Source organism: Pristiophorus japonicus, chromosome 5 (assembly GCF_044704955.1).
Source record: "Pristiophorus japonicus isolate sPriJap1 chromosome 5, sPriJap1.hap1, whole genome shotgun sequence".
NCBI lineage: Eukaryota > Metazoa > Chordata > Chondrichthyes > Pristiophoridae > Pristiophorus > Pristiophorus japonicus.
The window spans coordinates 46811638-46830500 of NC_091981.1; the positions used below are offsets into that span (position 1 = coordinate 46811638).

The 18863-nt window shown below is 46.5% G+C and overlaps 1 protein-coding gene across 2 annotated transcripts in view; it reads right to left on the reverse strand.

Moving 5' to 3' along the window:
- osbpl10b (oxysterol binding protein-like 10b) overlaps positions 1 to 18863 on the reverse strand; it is a 347280-nt gene that overhangs the window by 284965 nt on the left and 43452 nt on the right. For both annotated transcript variants that reach the window (XM_070880587.1, XM_070880585.1), the window contains exon 2: positions 10892 to 11067. In XM_070880587.1, coding sequence (XP_070736688.1) covers positions 10892 to 11067 — 176 coding nt within the window. The remainder of the gene's footprint in view (positions 1 to 10891; positions 11068 to 18863) is intronic.

Sequence of the window (18863 nt, forward strand, 5' to 3'; positions counted from 1 at the left end):
CTCCCGACCCCGGACCCGACCCAACGCCACCTACCTGTGAATCTGGTGCTGGAGACGGGCCCGGCCCGTTGAGCCTCTCCCCCTCTCTTCTCCTTTCCCCCCCCCGCCCCCCCATTCTCCTTTCTCTTCCCCACCCCCCCAATTCTCCTCTGTCCCCCCCACCCTTCTCCTCTCCTTTCTCTCCCCCCCTTCTCCTCTCCTTTCTCTCCCCCCCTTCTCCTCTCCTTTCTCTCCCCCCTTCTCCTCTCCTTTCTCCCCCCCTTCTCCTCTCCTTTCTCCCCCCCTTCTCCTCTCCTTCCCCTATCTCCTCCTCCTTTCCCCCCTTCCCCCAGCTCCTCCTCCTCCCCCCTTCCCCCAGCTCTTACTCCTCCCCCCTTGCCCCAGCTCCTCCTCCTCCCCCCTTCCCCCAGCTCTTCCTCCTCCCCCCTTCCCCCAGCTCTTCCTCCTCCCCCCTTCCCCCAGCTCTTCCTCCTCCCCCCTTCCCCCAGCTCCTCCTCCTCCCCCCTTCCCCCAGCTCTTCCTCCTCCCCCCTTCCCCCAGCTCTTCCTCCTCCCCCCTTCCCCCAGCTCTTCCTCCTCCCCCCTTCCCCCAGCTCCTCCTCCTCCCTCCCCCTTTCCTCCTCCCCCCAGCTCCTCCTCCTCCCCCCCTTCCCCCAGCTCCTCCTCCTCCCCCCTTCCCCTCCCCCCTTCCCCCAGCTCCTCCTCCTCCCCCCTTCCCCTCCCCCCATCTCCTCCTCCTCCCCCCTTCCCCCATCTCCTCCTCCTCCCCCCTTCCCCCATCTCCTCCTCCTCCCCCCTTCCCCTTCTCCTCCCCCCCTCACTTCCCCTTCTCCTCCCCCCTCACTTCCCCTTCTCCTCTTACCCCCCCCAGCCCCCTCCTCCCCCTCCCCTCGCTGTCAGAAACACAGACACTGACAGGCAGAGAGTGAGAGACACACACAGACAGACAGACAGAGAGAGACACTGACAGAGACACACTGGGGGTGGGGGGGGGGGGGGGTGTGGCATCCCAGCACGCTGTTGGAGGGCTCCCGGTGCTGCAGTCGGTAAGTAGAAAATGTTTTATTTATTGATTTTTTAAAAATTATTTCTTATTAATTTTTTTTGATTGATTTATTGTTTGATTTATTGATGTTTTTATCATTTATTATTGATGATGGCTCTTTATTTGTAAAACTGAAGTGTTTAATGTTTGTAAACTTCCCTTTAAACCGCCCCCCCCATTCCCTACACCTGATTTTCTAAAGTGTAGACAAGGTTTTTTTGAGCGTACAAAAATCTTCACTTACTCCATTCTAAGTTAGTTTGGAGTAAGTTTTCACTGCCGAAACTTTGAAAACAGGCGTAAGAGGCCGGACACGCCCCCTTTTGAAAATAAATTCTGTTCAAAAGTGAAACTGTTCTAACTGACTAGAACTGGAGCAAACTAAATGCCGAGAATTTGAATTTCTAAGATACTCCGTTCTACACCAGTTGCTCCCAAAAAGTCAGGAGCAACTGAGGCTGAAACTTGGGCCCCACGAGTCTGCAACTTCCAGCAGGCCTCAGGTGACCCAGAAGACTCAGAGTCCGCAACAAAGGATGAATGCAAGGCAATTCACACCTTGTTGGCGTTGTGGAGGCTTGCATTCAGCCTATTCATGCCGCTTCAAAGGGTATGTTTGCAAGAGCTGTGGAACAATGGGGCACCTCCAACGAGCTTGCAGACCAGCTACAAGCTCTGCAAAACCTGCTAACCACCACCTGGCAGAGGAAGATCGGTCCATGGTGGACCAAAGCAATTTCGAGCCTCAAAGAGAGGAGGCAGATGCTGAAGTACATGGGGTGCACACATTTGATGAAATGTCCACCTATAATGCTAAATGTAAAATTGAATGGCTTACCCGTAGCTATGGAACTAGAGACTGGCGCTAGCCAATCCATCATGAGTAAAAAGATGTTTGAGAGACTGTGGTGCAACAAGGCATTCAGACCAGCCCTGAGCCCCATCCACACGAAACTGAGAACATATACCAAATAGCTCATCACTGTCCTGGGCAGCGCCATGGTAAAGGTCACCTACGAGGGCACGGTGCACGATATGCCACTCTGGATTGTCCCGGGCGATGGCCCCACACTGCTTGGAAGGAGCTGGCTGGACAAAATCCGCTGGAACTGGGATGACATCCGAACGCTATCACATGTCGATGAGGTCTCAATTACCCAGGTTCTTAACAAATTTCCTTCCCTTTTTGAGCCAGGCATTGGAAACTTTTCCGGGGTGAAGGCGCGGATCCACTTGGTCCCAGAGGCACGACCCATTCACCACAGGGCGCGAGCGGTACCTCACATGATGAGGGAGAGAGTGTGGAAATCGAGCTGGACAGGCTGCAATGCAAGGGCATTATCTCCCCAGTGGAATTCAGCGAGTGGGCCAGCCCGATTGTTCCAGTACTCAAAAGTGATGGCACGGTCAGGATTTGCGGCGATTATAAAGTAATTATTAATCATTTCTCGCTACAGGACCAATACCCGTTACCCAAGGCAGACGACCTATTTGCAACGCTGGCAGGAGGCAAGACATTCACCAAGCTCGACCTGACTTCGGCCTACATGACGCAGGAGCTGGAGGCGTCTTCGAAGGGCCTCACCTGCTTCAACACGCACAAGGGACTGTTCATCTACAACAGATGCCTGTTTGGAATTCGGTCGGCTGCAGCGATCTTCCAGAGAAACATGGAGAGCCTACTCAAGTCGGTACCACGCACGGTGGTTTTTCAGGACGACATATTGGTCACGGGTCAGGACACTGTCGAGCACCTACAAAACCTGGAGGAGGTCCTCCAGCGACTGGATCGTGTAGGGCTGCTGCTGAAGAGGTCGAAATGCGTCTCCATGGCAACAGAAGTGGAGTTTTTGGGGAAAAAGATTGCGGCGGACGGCATTCAGCCCACAGACGCCAAGACAGAAGCTATCAGGAACGTGCCCAGGCCACAGAACGTCATGGAGCTGCGGTCGTTCCTGGGACTTCGCAACTATTTTGGTAACTTCCTACCGGTGATAAGCACCCTCTTAAATTATTGCGTAAAGGTGAGAACTGGGTATGGGGAAAAAAAAACAAGTAATTGCTTTTGGAGAAAGCCAGAAACATTTTATGCTCCAACAAGCTGCTTGTGTTGTATAACCAGTGTAAAAGACTTGTGCTAGCATGTGATGCGTCGTCGTACGGAGTCCGGTGTGTATTACAACAAGCTAACGTTGCGGGGAAGTTGCAACCTGTCGCCTATGCCTCCAGGAGCTTGCCTAAGGCCGAGAGGGCCGACAGCATGATTGAGAAAGAGGCATTAGCGTGTGTGTTCGGAGTAAAGAAAATGCATCGGTACCCGTTTGGCCTCAAATTTGAGCTGGAAACCGATCACAAGCCCCTCATATCCCTGTTCGCTGAAAACAAGGGGATAAATACTAATGCCTCAGCCCGCATACAAAGGTGGGCACTCGCGCTATCAGCGTATAACTATACCATCCGCCACAGGCCAGGCACCGAGAACTGTGCGGATGCTCAGTCAGCTACCATTGCCCACCACGGGGATGGAAATGGCGCAGCCTGCAAACTTGATGGTGGCACAACCCGCAGACTTGTTGATGGTCATGGAAGCGTTTGAAAATTATAAATCACCTGTCACGGCCCGCCAGATTAGGACTTGGACCAGCCAAGATCCTCTGCTGTCCCTAGTAAAAAGCTGTGTACTGCATGGGAGTTGGGCCAGTATCCCCATTGAAATGCAAGAGCTAATCAAGCCGTTCCAGCGGCGATAGGACGAGCTGTCCATTCAGGCAGACTGCCTGTTGTGGGGTAACCGCGTAGTGCTACCCAAAAAGGGCAGAGAGACATTCATCTCAAATCTCCACAGCACACACCCAGGTATAGTAATGATGAAAGCGATAGCCAGATCCCACGTGTGGTGGTCCGGTATCGACTCTGACTTAGAGTCCAGTGTACGGCAATGCAGCGTGTGCTCAGTTGAGCAACGCACCCAGGGAGGCACCACTAAGTTTGTGGTCCTGGCCCTCCAGACCATGGTCAAGGATCCATGTCGACTATGCGGGCCCATTTCTCGGTAAAATATTCCTGATGATGGTGAATGCTTTTTCAAAATGGATTGAATGTGAAATAATGTCGGGAAGCACTGCCACCGCCACAATTGAAAGCCTGAGGGCCATGTTTGCCACCCATGGCCTGCCTGATATACTGGTCAGTGACAACGGGCCATGTTTCACCAGTGCCGAATTTAAAGAATTTATTACCCGCAATGGGATCAAACATGTCACCTTGGCCCTGTTTAAACCAGCCTCCAATGGGCAGGCAGAGCGGGCAGTACAAACAATCAAACAGAGCCTTAAACGAATCACTGAAGGCTCACTTCAAACCCACCTGTCCAGAGTACTGCTCAGCTACCGCACAAGACCCCACTCGCTCACAGGGGTGCCCTCGGCTGAGCTACTCATGAAAAGGACACTTAAAACCAGACTCTCGCTGGCTCACCCCAACCTGCATGATCAGGTAGAGAGCAGGCGGCAGCAACAAAATGTAAACGATGGTCGCGCCACTGTCACAGGAAATTGATCTGAATGACACTGTGTATGTGCTAAACTATGCACATGGTCCCAAGTGGATCGCGGGCACGATGATAGCTAAAGAAGGGAGTAGGGTGTTTGTAGTCAAACTAGACAATGGATAAATTTGCAGAAAGCACCTAGACCAAACGAGGCTGCGGTACACAGACTGCCCTGAGCAATCCACAGCAGATACCATCTTTTTTGAGCTCACAACGCACACCCAAAGGATCAACGACACCACCCCGGACCAGGAAATCAAACCAATCACGCCCAACAGCCCAGCAAGGCCAGGCTCACCCAGCAGCCCTGCAGAACCAACAACACGCCAGCCCGAGGGCACAACCAACACACCAGAACAGACAGTTGTACCGAGGCGGTCCACCAGGGAAAGAAAGGCTCCCGACCGCCTCACCTTGTAAATAGTTTTCACTTTGACTTTGGGGGGGGGGGGGGGGGGAAAGAGGGCAGAGGAGTGATGTGTATCAGTAAAGCATGCACTCCCATGTTCCGCCACCAGGGAGTGCATCCCCTGAAGTCCCAAGTGATCCCAGCATCCCTTGGGAGCACTGTATATAAGCCGGCCCCTAAGGCCTGTTCCTCACTCTGGAGTGTCTTAATAAAGACTGAGGTCACTGTTACTGTAACCTCCCTGTGTGCAGTCTCATCTGTGATAGGAACACAACAGCCTCCACCAGTCACACTAGATTCCCAGAAAGTGTGGTGAGCAGCCTTTCCAAGTTCCCCAGTGAGACACCCATACACACCACCACATCACCTGTGACTGGCAATGCCGATGAAGAGGTTAGCCAGTCACAAGCCAGGCCTTCCACGTCATGTGCTGGTTCAGTGTCTCCCCAGGAGGCGTCTCTAATATCTCTCCACCGCCACCACCCCCCACACCCCTCCTGACAACGTTGCTGCACGCTATCGTGGTACCACTTTGGGTGCAAGGAGTAGGTGAGGCAGGGGTCTAAGAGTAAGGGTAAGGGGGGGGGGGGGGAAGCCAGCAGTAAAGGACTGTGGGGCAGGGGTGTTGGTTATCATGTTGTTGTTGTAGTATAATCACTGTTATTTTATTAAAGTTAATGTTTTCAAATTATGTTAACAAAGTTATAAAATTTTACAATGTTTAATAAATTATTTTGTTCACCTTAACCATTCCTGTGGACTGTCTCATTTGCAGAATAAGAGAGGGAATAGTCAATATGGTGGGATAGAATGGCCAAGCAACGGTCAAACGTGCCATTCACTCTTCAAGCAGAGCGTTCAATTAGAAGCTGCTGACGCAAGGCTTTTGCAGCGACAAAATTTCCACGATGCTGCCCCTGTGGTTATGGTAGGGATGGTGGTGGCATGGGTTCCTCTCCAGGCTCCTCTTCCTCATCCTCCTCCTCCCCTCTCTCTCCTGAGGTTCTCCTGCAATCCCCATTGGCAAATCCTGTCCCCTCATGACGGCTAGTTGTGAAGCATATAGCACACTACAATGAACTCAGACCTGCTGAGGTCAGTATTGCAGGCAGCCTCCAGAATGGTCCAGGCATCGAATGCGCTGCTTGAGCACTCCAATTGTCTGTTTGACAATGTTGCGTGTGGCTGCATGGCTCTCATTGTAGCGATGCTCGGCTTCTACCTGAGGGTTCTGGAGGGGGATCATGAACCAGGTGGCGAGGCCATAACCGTTGTGCCCGAGCATCCAGCTCTGGCCTTGTGGTTGAAGCTGGAACAGGCCTGAGACAGTGCTCTCACGCAAGATGAAAGCATCACAGATGCCCCCTGGATATTGTGCATTGATTGCCATGATGCGCTGAGTATAATTGCAGGCGATCTGTCCGTTCATGGAGTGGAATCCCTTTCAGTTTTCGTAAACCTCTGGATTCTGTAAAGATGCTCACAGGGCGATGTGCGTACAGTCAAGGACACCCTGAACCTTGGGGAAGCCAGCAAATCGTCCAAAACCTACAATCCTCTCATTTTGGGCCTCCTTGGTTATTGGGAAGTTTATGAAGTCCATCCTGCGTGCGTACAGTGCAGTAGTCGCCTGGCGAAAGCTGCAATGTGTAGCGTGCTGCGAGATGGAGCCTATGTCCCCCGCTGATGCCTGAAAGGAGCCGGAGGCATAGAAGGCAAGTGCCACAGTCACCTTCACCTCGATGGGCAGTGCAGTCCTGGTACCGCTGGTAGGCTGTAGGTCTGTCTGTACGAGCTGGCATACCTCTGTTAACACTTCTTTTCAGAAGCGCAGCCTTCTAGCGCAATGTGCTTCAGAGAGCTACAGTTATGAGCGATGTTCCCTGTAAAGTCGTTGGGAGCAAGGCCTCCTCCCCATACATCTGCGACCTCTTCGATTAAGTTTAAAATGATAATCAATAAACCTTCTTGCAGCTCGACACCGTATAAATATAGAAGCCAGGAATAATGGCTGACATAGTATAGCCCCCATATTTTCAAATGTCCTTAAAAACAAACTATAAACTCATTAAAACTTCACAAATTAAAAATGCAGCCTTCTTCTCCCAATCCTTTTATGCACTCAACTTATCCTCCATTTTCAAGATGGTGCTGTTAGTGCCGGGTGTGTAACTGCTTTTTGCTGGCGGGTTCCCGGGTGGACACTAAATCGAGGGATATGGCCGAAGGTTCCGCCCAGAGCGCTAGTGCAGTATTGCATGTCAATTTATATCATGCAAACGGTGAAAACATAGGGCGGGCGCTAAGTTTTAGCGCCGACGCAAAACCACTGACAAAAGTTCCGTCCGGGCGCAAAATGTTGTGCGCCTTGTTTCGCGCCCCAAAAAATTGTTTTTGCGTCCCGCCCTGACACTAAACGAGGTGCAATTTAGCCGAAAATCCAGCCCATCTTTAACTCTATTTTCCTTTTCTGTTTTCACATTGAAAGTAATAATGTTGTGGTGACTTTATAATTGTTCTATTCTTATTCGTCATTTGCTTTAATTTAAATCCCAGAACTGAAATCAGGCTATTCCAGGACACAGCAAGCATGACAGTTCACCATTTAAAAAAAAATAAAACACAACTAGTCATCAAGTATAAATACTGCACAGCTAGTAATACTAATTAAATTTCAGAACAAAACCTCCAACCATTTGATTGCAGAGTATTTTGTACGTGCAAAACAGAAAATATGCATCAAGCTGGTATAAAAATGCAAACCTGTCATTTCTGCAGTTGGGGGGAAGAGAGCGAGAATAAAGGGAACCAAAAATTTCAACAAAAAAAGTGCGGAAGAAAAGTAAAAGGAGGAAAATGTATTAAATTCAGGTCATTTATCAAGTGCCTTGAACGGAATGGGTATAAATATATACCGCTGCAAAGATTTGTATCGGTCAAGTTGGTACAGACACAGTGGACCAGTTTTTGTTGGAGCAGGGCATCGCCCGGCATGCCTCGTCAGTTAGACTTGTTTGTGTACCTTTAGGATTTTAAATTTTTTGTCCACAATGTTGCTGGAACTGTGAGCTTGTAACAGTGCAAGCTTATAACAGTGCAGCAAGGGTAACCGGTCATCTGGGGCCTTGGTGAACGAGACAAACTGTGTACCTTCTTAACCAATGAAATTTAAGGATGGAGAAAGAAACAGGAAGGACAGAAGGGTGAATTAGAGTGGATAAATTCAATGACAGATCATGTACAGAAAAATAAATAAAGATTGCATTCAGAGAAAAAGGAGACAGAAAGAAGAAAAAAAAATGTAAAAATGTTTAAATTCGTTTTTTTTTAAATCTCCTAAAACAATTCAGAAACTGAAGGATTGAGACTCCATACTTATAATTGTTCACTTTCTGGCCAATAAGGGTTGATGGACAGTCATTAACAATGATCACATTGTTAAAATGGTACTTGCGCTGTTAATTACTAGACTTAACTTTCTGTGGCGAGTATAATGGTCAATTAATGTGCAAATGCAGCAACTTCAAATCAGCCAGAAACTTGCGGCAATTCACTAAACATGGGGTTTTCTCCCCTGAAAAAAAAACTCACTTACAAAATCCCAACTGTCTAGCCTTTGGCCCTCCATTCACCACGACATTTCTGCAGCTACTGATCTGCTCAACCACACCCTCACCAGCGCCTTTGCTGCTTCTGCCACTTTCCTTCCTTCTCCTAGCCCACTGGGCCAAACTTCCAAAGCTTTCCCTCCCCTAAATTCGCATTTTTCTCCAGTTTCTCTCGAATCATCATGCCCACTCCAAGCTCACCTTGTTCAGGAGACCCACTTCCTGCTCCCTCGACACTTTTCACTTTAATCTGCTCATCACCTAACTTTATTTTCTGGCTTCCACGTTAGCCAATATTGTTAACAGCTCTCATTCCGCAGGTACTGTCCCCCTCTCCTTCAAATCTGGCGTTATCACTCTTCTCAAAAAACAAACCTTTGACCCCCTCCGTTCTTGCAAACTACCGGCCCATCACTAACCTCTCTTTCCTCTCCAAAGTCCTTGAACATGCGATCGCCTCCCAAATCCATGCCCATCTTTCCCGCAACTGGCTTCTCACCCCGCTGCCGCATCGTTACCTTGGTGTCCACCAAAGATCTATCCTTGGCCTCCTCTCATTTCTCATCTACATGCTGCCCCTCGGCTACACCATCCGAAAGCACAGCATCAGATTCTACTTGTACACTGATGACGCCCAGCTCTACCTCACCACCACTTCTCTCTCGAACCCTCCGCTATCTTCTCAGACCAATTGTCGACATTCAGTATTGGATGGGCAGAAATTTCTTCCAATGAAATATTGGGAAGACCGAAGCCATTCGGTCCCTGCCACAAACTCCACCCATCCCCCTAGCATCTGTCTGAGGTTGAAGCAGACTGTTTGCAACCTTGGTTTCATATTTAACTCTGAAATCTGAAGTATTTATTACGTTTAATATTTTCCCCATCACTCCCAAAGCTCGCATATCTGCACCAGTGCAGCAAGCAAATTGTTCAAAGGCCCCGTCACCACTCTAAGTGGCTTGTGCAACGTAGATGACGACAGGGAGCTAATTAAAAAGTGAATTAGTCTTGGGGACATGCTATTCAAATTATTTATTTATTTTTTAAATCTCTCACATTCCTTCCCCCAATTTGGAAATAAGAGTACCTACTACCATTTTGAAAGATGTTAAATTTTGTCTCCTTTCAGAGAATCACCGTTTTAGGGTTCCTGCTTTCCAGAGCTGCTTTAGTGACACATGGTCTACAGGTCTGTAGTAATACCTGCCCTCCTATATGGCTCAAAGACATGGACCGTGTACAGTAAACACTGGAGAAATACCATGCCTCCGCAAGACCCTACAAATCCCCTGGCAGGACAGACGCACCAACATTATTGTCCTCGACTGGGCCAACATCCCCAGCACTGAACACACTTGATCAGCTCTGCTGGGCATGCCACATTGTCCGCATGCCAGACTCGAGACTCCCAAAGCAAGCACTCTACTCGGAACTCCTTCATGGCAAACGAGCCAAAAGGTGGACAGAGGAAACGTTAAAAGGACACCCTTAAAGCCTCCCTGATAAAGTGCAACATCCCCACCAACACCTGGGAGTCCTTGGCCAAAGACCACCCTAATTGGAGGAAGTGCATTCGGGAGGGCGTTGAGCGCCCAGAGTCTCATCGTCGAATGCATGCAGAAAACAAGTGCAGGCAGCGGAAAGAACGTGCGGCAAACCTGTCCCACCCTCCCTTACCCTGTGGCTCTCATATTGGACTGTTCAGCCACCTAAAGACTCATTGTAAGAGTGGAAGCAAGTCTTCCTTGATTCCGAGGGACTGCCGATGATGATGATGATGGAGTGACACCAGTTAGAGGAGACACCGTCAATTCTGGAATGTTCTATTTATTTCATTATTTTGGACTAGCTGGGAACAAAAGTGGAGCAACCAGATCCAAAAAACTCTACTTGTTAAGATAGGTTAGTCTTCAGTTTGCCTATGGCATGCAACTCCAAACCTGTTCCCACTGAATGGGCCAGCCCCACCCAGCATGAACTGAGATTCAAATAGGCTTATATTTTTTCCTTTCCTCAGAGGCAAATGAGTTTCAGTAAGGTGATGTTATTGAACTCAAACTTGTGACCTTCAGGTTAGGATCAACTGCCTGAACAGCTACCATTGCCTTATGTAATACATAAGCCTCATTCAGCATTAGAATTGTCTTAAATTTTGTGCCAAAACAGAGAAGTCAAGTATGTATTATTGTAAGTTGACGATTAAAAAAAAGTGTCTTTAGATTTACTAAGAGTAAAACTTATGCAATATCTCAGTAAAAATGTAATTGTTTTCAGTACCTCTGAGTTTATACAGTTCACCACTGGCAGCTTGGACTATAAACATGTGGGAAACTTCATCACTGGGAGAGATCAATGCACCAGACAAATGTAGAACTCCTCGTGGCTTCTGACCTTTGTACTGCTCGCTCACAAAGTACTGCAGCACGCCCAACTCCCAATTCAGAACAAAATACCTACATCATAAAAACATTTCATGTTAATATATACATCAGTAACTCATTTGCTGCAGCAGTCATGTCATACATTATACACTACAAAAACATTTTGCCAGACTTGTTACTAGGCAGCATATTTCCTGTAGAACCATATTAAATGTGGTAAAGTGTTCAATTTTCAAGGTGAGGAAAGTAGTTCAAATAGTAAAAGAAAACAATTACTATTTAATGGCAATATTCTAAAAGCACAAAAACACGACCTTCATATATAGTGTGCTCACTTGAATTTTTCACTTCCATGAACTTGCACAGTTTCAGTGCTCTGCTGTTGTTTCAGTATCAGACTGTACCGCAAAGGTGGTGAATTTTGAGACTCCATCAAAGCTGCCAGCTATAGTTTAGACTTTCAATCTCTGGTGGATCCAAACTGAATTTAGAAATCTTCCATACTATACTATCTGGTTTCACAAAGATGGTCCTCTTTAAACCAGGCCTGAACAGATTTCTGCCATGTTGAATTCTGATGCTAAAAAATACACACACCAAGTCATGCAAGTGAGTGGTTAAACCGACTGCAGCAGGACTGTGCAATACACCAAATTCAAGCCTCAGCCTTTGTACAATACCATTTTAGCTGCTCACTTTCAGCTAAAGATTATAGTCTTATTTAAAGTTTGCTCAATAAAAAGTCCACATATGTATGACATTAACTTCTAACAAATAATTAGATTTTTTGGTGTTGGTTCCTACATACTCATCCAATTATCACGTATTTTGCAAACCAGCTGCTCCTTACTTACAAGAGGAAATATTTTTGTCCCCCTTCCTGCCATGTGCCAGCATCTTGGGTCCATATTTTTGCAAACTGCTCTGAAATCTAAGCACTAAAAGTAACTTTCAAAATGCAGACAAGCAAGTGATTTGTCTATGAATTCCTTATGCTGGGTATTATGAAGTAGCATTCACAAGGGTAAAACATTTTTCAAGTCAGTAATATACATGGAGTAAACCCAAAATAAGCCTACTGCAGTTCTTGAAGGATTATTTGTGCTACAACAGATCTGTGGTGTGTCAACATACTTATCACGGTTATGAACATACACAACATATGACGGCTGGAGAGCCAATCCACAAATAGAGCAGAGAATAGCAAGAGAGGAATGCGATACCACTGGAAAGAAAACTTGTTTCAAGTAAACATAGGGCTAAAAATTGAATAGCTTAGCGCCACCCGCAAGGGGCGCTATAAGGGGTCGAAAGGATGAGCGCCCCCGCGCAGCAATATTAGCGTTGCTCGCCAATGGGGTTTAGCGGCTGCGCTAATACTTAACGTCAGGGAATGTTGCGCCTGTGTGGAACGTCCCGGAAGTGCCACGGAAACCAACTTCAATTGTTTTCACCTGCCTTAGCGCCCGGCACTAAACTCACCAGAGAAAGCTGGCGTGCAGAGCTGCCCCGGGGAACGAATGAAAGGGATTAGTGTACTAGATAAGTTTTGGTGATTTTATTTCCTATGATATAACTTTATTTGGGGTGCTTGATGTTTAAAATAAGTGATTTGTAATTTATTTTAATTTTTTAGTTTTGTGCCACGTGCTAGTCAGAGTAGGAATCGCAGGATAGCTCAGATGAATACGTGGCTTGAGCAATGGTGCAGCAGGGAGGGATTCAAATTCCTGGGGCATTGGAACCGGTTCTGGGGGAGGTGGGACCAGTACAATCCGGACGGTCTGCACCTGGGCAGAATCGGAACCAATGTCCTCGGGGGAGTGTTTGCTAGTGCTGTTGGGGAGGAGTTAAACTAATATGGCAGGGGGATGGGAACCAATGCAGGGAGATAGAGGGAAACAAAAATGAGGCAAAAGCAAAAGACAAAGGAGATGAGGAAAAGTGGAGGGCAGAGAAACCCAAGGCAAAGAACAAAAAGGGCCATTGTACAGCAAAATTCTAAAAGGACAGAGGGTGTTAAAAAAACAAGCCTAAAGGCTTTGTGTCTTAATGCAAGGAGTATCCACAATAAGGTGGATGAATTAACTGTGCAAATAGATATTAACAAATATGATGTCATTGGGATTACGGAGACGTGGCTGCAGGATGATCAGGGCTGGGAACTCAACATCCAGGGGTATTCAACATTCAGGAAGGATAGAATAAAAGGAAAAGGAGGTGGGGTAGCATTGCTGGTTAAGGAGGAGATTAAGGCAATAGTTAGGAAGGACATTAGCTTGGATGATGTGGAATCTATATGGGTAGAGCTGCAGAACACCAAAGGGCAAAAAACGTTAGTGGGAGTTGTGTACAGACCTCCAAACAGTAGTAGTGATGTTGAGGAGGGCATCAAACATGAAATTAGGGGTGCGTGCAATAAAGGTGCAGCAGTTATAATGGGTGACTTTAATATGCACATAGATTTGGCTAACCAAACTGGAAGCAATACGGTGGAGGAGGATTTCCTGGAGTGCATAAGGGATGGTTTTCTAGACCAATATGTCGAGGAACCAACTAGGGGAGAGGCCATCTTAGACTGGGTGTTATGTAATGAGAGAGGATTAATTAGCAATCTCGTTGTGCTAGGCCCCTTGGGGAAGAGTGACCATAATATGGTGGAATTCTGCATTGGGATGGAGAATGAAACAGTTAATTCAGAGACCATGGTCCAGAACTTAAAGAAGGCTAACTTTGAAGGTATGAGGCGTGAATTGGCTGGGATGGATTGGCGAATGATACTTAAGGGGTTGACTGTGGATGGGCAATGGCAGACATTTAGAGACCGCATGGATGAACTACAACAATTGTACATTCCTGTCTGGCATAAAAATAAAAAAGGGAAGGTGGCTCAACCGTGGCTATCAAGGGAAATCAGGGATAGTATTAAAGCCAAGGAAGTGGCATACAAATTGGCCAGAAATAGCAGCAAACCTGGGGACTGGGAGAAATTTAGAACTCAGCAGAGGAGGACAAAGGGTTTGATTAGGGCAGGGAAAATGGAGTATGAGAAGAAGCTTGCAGGGAACATTAAGACTGATTACATACCTATAGAAACTTTTGCAAAGAGAAAAAGGTTAGTAAAGACAAACGTAGGTCCCCTGCAGTCAGAATCAGGGGAAGTCATAACGGGGAACAAAGAAATGGCGGACCAATTGAACAAGTACTTTGGTTCGGTATTCACGAAGGAGGACACAAACAACCTTCCGGTTATAAAAGGGGTCGGGGGGTCTAGCAAGGAGGAGGAACTGAGGGAAATCCTTATTAGCCGGGAAATTGTGTTGGGGAAATTGATGAGATTGAAGGCCGATAAATCCCCAGGGCCTGATGGACTGCATCCCAGAGTACTTAAGGAGGTGGCCTTGGAAATAGTGGATGCGTTGACAGACATTTTCCAACATTCCATTGACTCTGGATCAGTTCCTATAGAGTGGAGGGTAGCCAATGTAACCCCACTTTTTAAAACAGGAGGGAGAGAGAAAACAGGGAATTATAGACCGGTCAGCCTGACATCGGTAGTGGGTAAAATGATGGAATCAATTATTAAGGATGTCATAGCAGTGCATTTGGAAAGAGGTGACATGATAGGTCCAAGTCAGCATGGATTTGTGAAAGGGAAATCATGCTTGACAAATCTTCTGGAATTTTTTGAGGATGTTTCCAGTAGAGTGGACAAAGGAGAACCAGTTGATGTGGTATATTTGGACTTTCAGAAGGCGTTCGACAAGGTCCCACACAAGAGATTGATGTGCAAAGTTAGAGCACATGGGATTGGGGGTAGTGTACCGACATGGATTGAGAACTGGTTGTCAGACAGGAAGCAAAGAGTAGGAGTAAATGGGTACTTTTCAGAATGGCAGACAGTGACTAGTGGGGTACCGCAAGGTTCTGTGCTGGGGCCCCAGCTGTTTACACTGTACATTAATGATTTAGATGAGGGGATTAAATGTAGTATCTCCAAATTTGCGGATGACACTAAGTTGGGTGGCAGTGTGAGCTGCGAGGAGGATGCTGTGAGGCTGCAGAGCGACTTGGATAGGTTAGGTGAGTGGGCAAATGCATGGCAGATGAAGTATAATGTGGATAAATGTGAGGTTATCCACTTTGGTGGTAAAAACAGAGAGACAGACTATTATCTGAATGGTGACAGATTAGGAAAAGGGGAGGTGCAAAGAGACCTGGGTGTCATGGTACATCAGTCATTGAAGGTTGGCATGCAGGTGCAGCAGGCGGTTAAGAAAGCAAATGGCATGTTGGCCTTCATAGCAAGGGGATTTGAGTACAGGGGCAGGGAGGTGTTGCTACAGTTGTACAGGGCATTGGTGAGGCCACACCTGGAGTATTGTGTACAGTTTTGGTCTCCTAACCTGAGGAAGGACATTCTTGCTATTGAGGGAGTGCAGCGAAGGTTCACCAGACTGATTCCCGGGATGGCGGGACTGACCTATCAAGAAAGACTGGATCAACTGGGCTTGTATTCACTGGAGTTCAGAAGAATGAGAGGGGACCTCATAGAAACATTTAAAATTCTGACGGGGTTAGACAGGTTAGATGCAGGAAGAATGTTCCCAATGTTGGGGAAGTCCAGAACCAGAGGTCACAGTCTAAGGATAAGGGGTAAGCCATTTAGGACCGCGATGCGGAGGAACTTCTTCACCCAGAGAGTGGTGAACCTGTGGAATTCTCTACCACAGAAAGTTGTTGAGGCCAATTCACTAAATATATTCAAAAAGGAGTTAGATGAGGTCCTTACTACTAGGGGGATCAAGGGGTATGGCGAGAAAGCAGGAATGGGGTACTGAAGTTGAATGTTCAGCCATGAACTCATTGAATGGCGGTGCAGGCTAGAAGGGCCGAATGGCCTACTCCTGCACCTATTTTCTATGTTTCTATGCAGCAATCCTCTTCTTACAGCGCTAGGATGCCATTTTTTAGTGACAGAACTTTAGTGCTATCCGCTTAGCACCTCAAGAGAAGTATGGAACGCTTTCCTTTGCACTGCACTCCACTCCACTCTTAGGGCACTAACAATCAATTTTGCCACCACCGGCGCCAAAAATCTTCCGGCACTAAAATTAGTGCCTCAAGACCGCATTTATTCAATTTTTCACCCGTAGTGTCACAGGACTCCAGGTCTTTTACAGAGCAACAAATAATGTTTTGTCAATGTTTTGCCATGTCACAGATCATTCTGTCACAAGGCAGATGTATAAAATTATGTTGTTAAACAGCTGATGAGATGGGACCCATCTCTCCCTTGCCACTGCACGCCCCAATACGCATAACTTGTAAGTCATTATCCATTAGGTCTTCACTTTGTACAAGAAAAAATGTTAACTTTAAATTGGGAAACTTGTGTGACTGACAGGGAGGAAATACTTGAAACTTTTTTTTGATTCATTTTGGGATGAGTTAGAGAGGGAGTTCCAGGATCTTGACCCAGCAACGATGAAGGAACGGCAATATACTTGCAAGTCAGGATGGTGGGGAACTTGCAAGTGATGGTGTTCCACTGCGCCGGCTGCCCTGGTTATTGACGCAGTAAAAGTCGCGGGTTTAAGAAGTGCTGCCAAAGAAGCCTTGGCAAGTTGCTGCAGTGCATCTTAGAGGGTACACACTGCAGCCACGGTTCGCCGGTGGTGGAGGGAGTGAACGTTGAAGATGGTGGATGGGGTGAAATCAAGTGCGTTGCTTTATCCTGGATGGTGTCGAGCTTCTTGAGTGTTATTGGAGCGGCACTATCCAGGCAAGTGGAGGAGTATTCTATCACACTCCTAAATTGTGCCTTGTAAATGGTGGAAAGGTTTTGGGGAGTCAGGAGGTGAGACACACGCCGCAGAATACCCAGCCTCTGACCCGCTCTTGTTATGTAGTGATCCAATTACATTTCTGGTCCATGGTGACTCCCCCAGGATGTTGAAGGGGGATTCAGCGATGGTAATGCCATTGAATATCAAGGGGAAGGTGGTGAGACTCTCGTTTGTGGGAGATGGTCACTGCCTAGCACTTTTGCGAATGTTACTTGCCAAACCTGAATGTCATCCAGCTCTTGCTGCATGGATGGCTTCATTTTCTGAGGAGTTAAAAATGGAACTGAACACTGTGCAATCATCAGCGAGCATCCCCACTTCAGACCTTAGGAAGCAGCTGAAGATGGGGACACTATAAGCAAAAACATTCTTTGCGTATATTTGGAGTTTCAGAATGCTATTATTCTGTTTTGTCTGAAGAAATCTGCTCAGGCCCTAAATTATGATGTTTGAAGTCTACTGTAAAACCTTGTGTTCAGATAATATTTTCAGACTCTACTTTTACTTTGTAAATAGAGAACCACAAGTACTACAGCTGGGAAAGTAATAAAGTAGGAAGCTCAAAATCACAAATCAGAGGCATAATGAAAAGAAAATGGAAAACAAAAAAATGAAAATAATTGGAAATCGATAAATTTGAAAATAACAGAAGTGATAACAGCCAATAAGGAACAATTACTTTAATGCCATCTGTAAAAATAGTTAAGTATTGAACTATTGTGCCAGGAAAAATACCAAGAAGAAAAACAGAAAGTGTGTGTCATGCATGGAACTGCTGTGGCAAAAACTAAAATAAGGTGACTTACACACAAGTGGCTTTTTCACTGGGATAAACCACACTTAGCTCAGAACTACAGGCCGCAATGCCTTGCCCTCCTTATACGTTAAACTCAGCTCTGGCTCAAAATGCTCTTTAAAAATACTGTAATGTAAACTTACATATTTTGTTCCAAAGGCAAGGCCATCTGTTACCAGCAGCCATCTGAGAAAAACCTAAGGAACCAACGCTAGTTCTCAAAATAAATAAAATTATGAAAACAGGAGTTCGGCAAAGTTTTTTCTCTACTTAAATTGTGGAACTTGGGACAGAGGCAGTTACAACACTTCAGTTATTAATCTTTGAGAGTTTTTCTTCCATCTTTTCCCCTTGTTTTTGTCATCCCTCTGAGCAGGACACAAGAATTGCAGCCATTATGAAGGGAAGAGAAGATTAAATGACAAATGTAGTTAATGTGTTAGAACTTTGAAAGCAAACCTTTCAGGAAAGGGTGGAATTGAAATTGAAAGAGGCTCTTTTTTAATTGCTGGAAATGCATTACAGTTGCTTCCTTGGAACAGGAAATGACTGAGCTTCGAAAAGGAGGGATTATTAGCTTTAATGATTGGTTAGAGGCTCGGAATAAAAACAAGAACCGGATGTTTGTGAAATACTAATCACTAGAGAAGAAGAGTTTCAGGAAGGATGGGGCTCATGGAAGGTTAGTCCAGAGTGTAGAAAAAACAATTGGAAAATATGTAATCTAATTGGGTTCATATAGCTAATTCGGTGTGCAGTTCCTCTAGGGCCAGGACCAATGTGCAGCTGATGGCAATACTAAAAACTTGGGTAGTCCTAATTGGAGGGAAGGCAGCCATTTATGAGAAACCATGTGAGACATGCAAGCCCTTAACACATAGAAACATAGAAAATAGGTGCAGGAGTAGGCCATTCGGCCTTTTGTGCCTGCACCGCCATTCAATAAGATCATGGCTGATCATTCCCTCAGTACCCCTTTCCTGCTTTCTCTCCATACCCCTTGATCCCCTTAGCTGTAAGGGCCATATCTAACTCCCTGTTGAATATATCCAATGATTTGGCATCAACAACTCTCTGCGGCAGGGAATTCCATAGGTTAACAACTCTGAGTGAAGAAATTTCTCCTCATCTCAGTCCTAAATGGCCTACCCCTTATCCTAAGACTATGTGCTCTGGTTCTGGACTTCCCCAACTATGGGAACATTCTTCCCGCATCTAACCTG